General features: G+C 35.7%; 1 protein-coding gene across 1 annotated transcript; it reads right to left on the bottom strand.

The window, feature by feature from the left end:
• Positions 1 to 929: 929 nt before the first annotated feature.
• Positions 930 to 2,042, bottom strand: LOC116700559 (olfactory receptor 2AT4-like). Its single transcript, XM_032533850.1, has one exon. It carries the CDS (start codon positions 1,915 to 1,917, stop codon positions 967 to 969), a length of 951 nt encoding a protein of 316 aa, XP_032389741.1. The 5' UTR covers positions 1,918 to 2,042; the 3' UTR covers positions 930 to 966.
• Between the last annotated feature and the right edge of the window lie 844 nt (positions 2,043 to 2,886).

Here is a 2,886-nt window from a genome sequence, read left to right as displayed (position 1 = left end):
TGTCCCACTCCCCAAGTTCATTTAACCTAATTGCATTTAGAACAAAGTTCAGGTATATTACTGTTAATTGGAGTTGTGTATGCTTGCATCAGCCAATTATATTAGAGTAACTTTAAAACTTTGTTTCTGAGATGCGTCACAGGTTTTTTTTCCAATCCTTTTATGAAATGTCTTCTTTTAAGTCCGTCCTCCATGTCTTCAATCTGGTTATCGATGTCTCTTTAAAGTCAGAAGCAAGCCAGTGCCCTGTGCGGTCATGGAAGGCTGTATCATGTGGACACGCAGACACTGTAGTTGTCAGTACTTAGAATTCATCACGGTAGTGGCAGAAACTATGTACTATAGTTTTAACAAAAAACCTTTTACAAGTACTATTAAAATGTCATCCTAATTCATCTCAGTTGCAATCACTGTAAGTTTAAAAACAATTCAAAAATGAGGAAAATAGGTGGTATGCGTACATATTGGTTTTGTGAAGCTGTTTTCATTGAATGTGTCATTGGTCCAAAGAAAAGCCAGTGGTTTAAGCTTGGCTAGCTCCCACTCCTTTCAATTAAACATCTTGTGTCATTAGTCTCTCAAACAGTAAAACTGAAACTGATTTGCTGCAGCCATTTAAGTATAATAAGGCAGGAATTTCACCTTTTTAAAAGAAATAGAGCACACATGCCTTAACAGTACAGACAATTGATGCATTCAATCTTCAAAAGACAAGAAAAAAAAACATGTAAAGTAGCAATTAATAAATATATATTTATATACAGTATTTATATTTGGATAACTAGGAAATCTCTTTTTACGGCCAACAATATATTCAATTTTGAAAAGAGCCAATTTTTCAGACCAGTTCTGGCACTCTGGTTTTCCGAAGTATTTTGTCTTCTACCACAAAATCAGTTTTTTTTTAAGAAAGAGTCCCAGCTCTTGTCTTTTTAACCTTTTACACAAACCACCCTCAGAGGCAAATCATATTTTTCTTAACATTGCAAGGGCTCTGATTTTGATCTCTTTGGTTTTCAAAGAATATACAATAGGATTGATGCAAGGTGGGATGCAAGAGGCCAGCGACAGGCTCAGCACACGCTGGTCTGGGTCAATCTGACGCAGATAAAATCCGATGGTAAAAATGACAAAGAGAGGAATGTAAAATACAGCAACCAGGATGATATGCTCAACACAAGTGGCCAAAGCTTTCACCCGACTGTCTAAAGATTTCATCTTAAACACGGTTACCAGGATGCTGACATAAGACAGAAGAATAAAAGTAAAGGGTCCTCCAAGGAGAAAAACCGAGAGAAAAGAAGCTACATACCACTGCATTGTGTAATCATTACAAGCGAGTCTAAACACAGGTGCATAGTCACAGAAATAGCTGAACACTCTGACAGAATTGCAAAAAGACAGTCGAGTCATTATAGATGTTGAAATTGTGATAACTCCCAGAGCAAAAGACCAAGTCAGGCCAACAATACAAGACATGCTCCGCAGTGTGTTGATCGAGTTGTGACGCAGAGGGAAACATATTGCAATTAACCTGTCATAGGCAAGTATAGCAAGTGCACATGACTCCATAGATACTATAGCATAGTAGACAAACATTTGTAACAGACAGAGGTTGAATGGAATAAAGTTATCCTTAACAAGGAATATCTTTAGCATGCTAGGAATTGTGCATGTGTTTAGGATTACATCAACTACTGCCAGGTTAACGACAGCCAGAAATTTTGGAGTGTGTAAACAATGATTAAAGGCAATTACATAGATCACCAAACTATTGGACAACACTGTAACCACATAAACAAATGCTAGAAAGATGAAGTAGACACTGATAAAGGGAAATGTTTCAAATCCAATGATATAGAAGCCCGGAGGATGAATAATGAGAGAGTCATTTAAAACAGTCTTGAGAGAAGACATAGTTGAACTCCACAGGCTGTTGGAAGACGACCACTGCTTAAAAACTCTCCAGTCTAAAGAACAGAGAAATCATGTCATATTGTACATTATATATCTAAAAAGGCTACAAATGACATGTAATTTACATTCCAGTTCAATAAGCACATTTAAACATAGTATATACAGTATAACACATATTTTCAGTAATTCAAACGAGTGCATATGCTAAAAAAAAAAAAAGTGAATGTAGCTTACCAGATATTCTCTGAATGATTGTTTAGCAGCAGCTCTATTTAATGCTGCATCCAAAAGCACCAATTGGATGACTGTGTGTCTGACTTGTGTGGATAGCAGAAGATATACTTTCCTCATTGATCTCTTGAGATTAAACTCATAGCTGTTACTGAGGACATCATGTAGCAAAAGCCAATTAATGACATTCATTTGATCCATAAATAGTAGGATTAAACAAACATCTGATTATTGTTTTCAATGATAATGACTTTGAGATTCTTACAACACTCATTTAAAAAAAGCTGATACAATGTGTCCTCAAATAAATTAATTAATTAAATTAAATTAAATAAAGTAGGTCAGTTGCCCGCATGAGTTTTGGATCATGGACATGATGTTGCAGTAACTCTTTGCTACAATACTTTAATTTTACAAATATGACAACTTAATAACTTTATTCATACAAACTGCGGCATAAATCAGAGTCCCGTCAAATAGCCCTATTGTGCCACCATGATGACAATGACTTCAGTGACCTCTTGTGCCAGAAGAAATAAAAGTATAAGAACTTAAAAATATAAGAACTTACAAAAGGTTTTGGGAAGAGTGTTTGTACAAAGTGAGTATAGTGTCCCCTAAAGGTACATTTGCCATTAAACAGGCCATAGTTTAAGTAGATAGATGGGTTAGGGTTAGGAAATCCTTATGGCATGTCATATCCCTTAGCCCTTTGAGATTTCCTTTTGAAATGTAAAG

Source organism: Etheostoma spectabile, chromosome 13, assembly GCF_008692095.1.
Source record: "Etheostoma spectabile isolate EspeVRDwgs_2016 chromosome 13, UIUC_Espe_1.0, whole genome shotgun sequence".
Classification (NCBI taxonomy): domain Eukaryota; kingdom Metazoa; phylum Chordata; class Actinopteri; order Perciformes; family Percidae; genus Etheostoma; species Etheostoma spectabile.
The sequence above is the reverse complement of the archived record's forward strand: the minus strand, read 5'-3'. Positions and strand labels throughout refer to the sequence as shown.

What these genes read in the sequence shown, in the direction of transcription:
- LOC116700559 (XM_032533850.1), bottom strand. Translation starts at nt 1,917, where the DNA reads ATGTCTTCTCTCAAGACTGTTTTAAATGACTCTCTCATTATTCATCCT.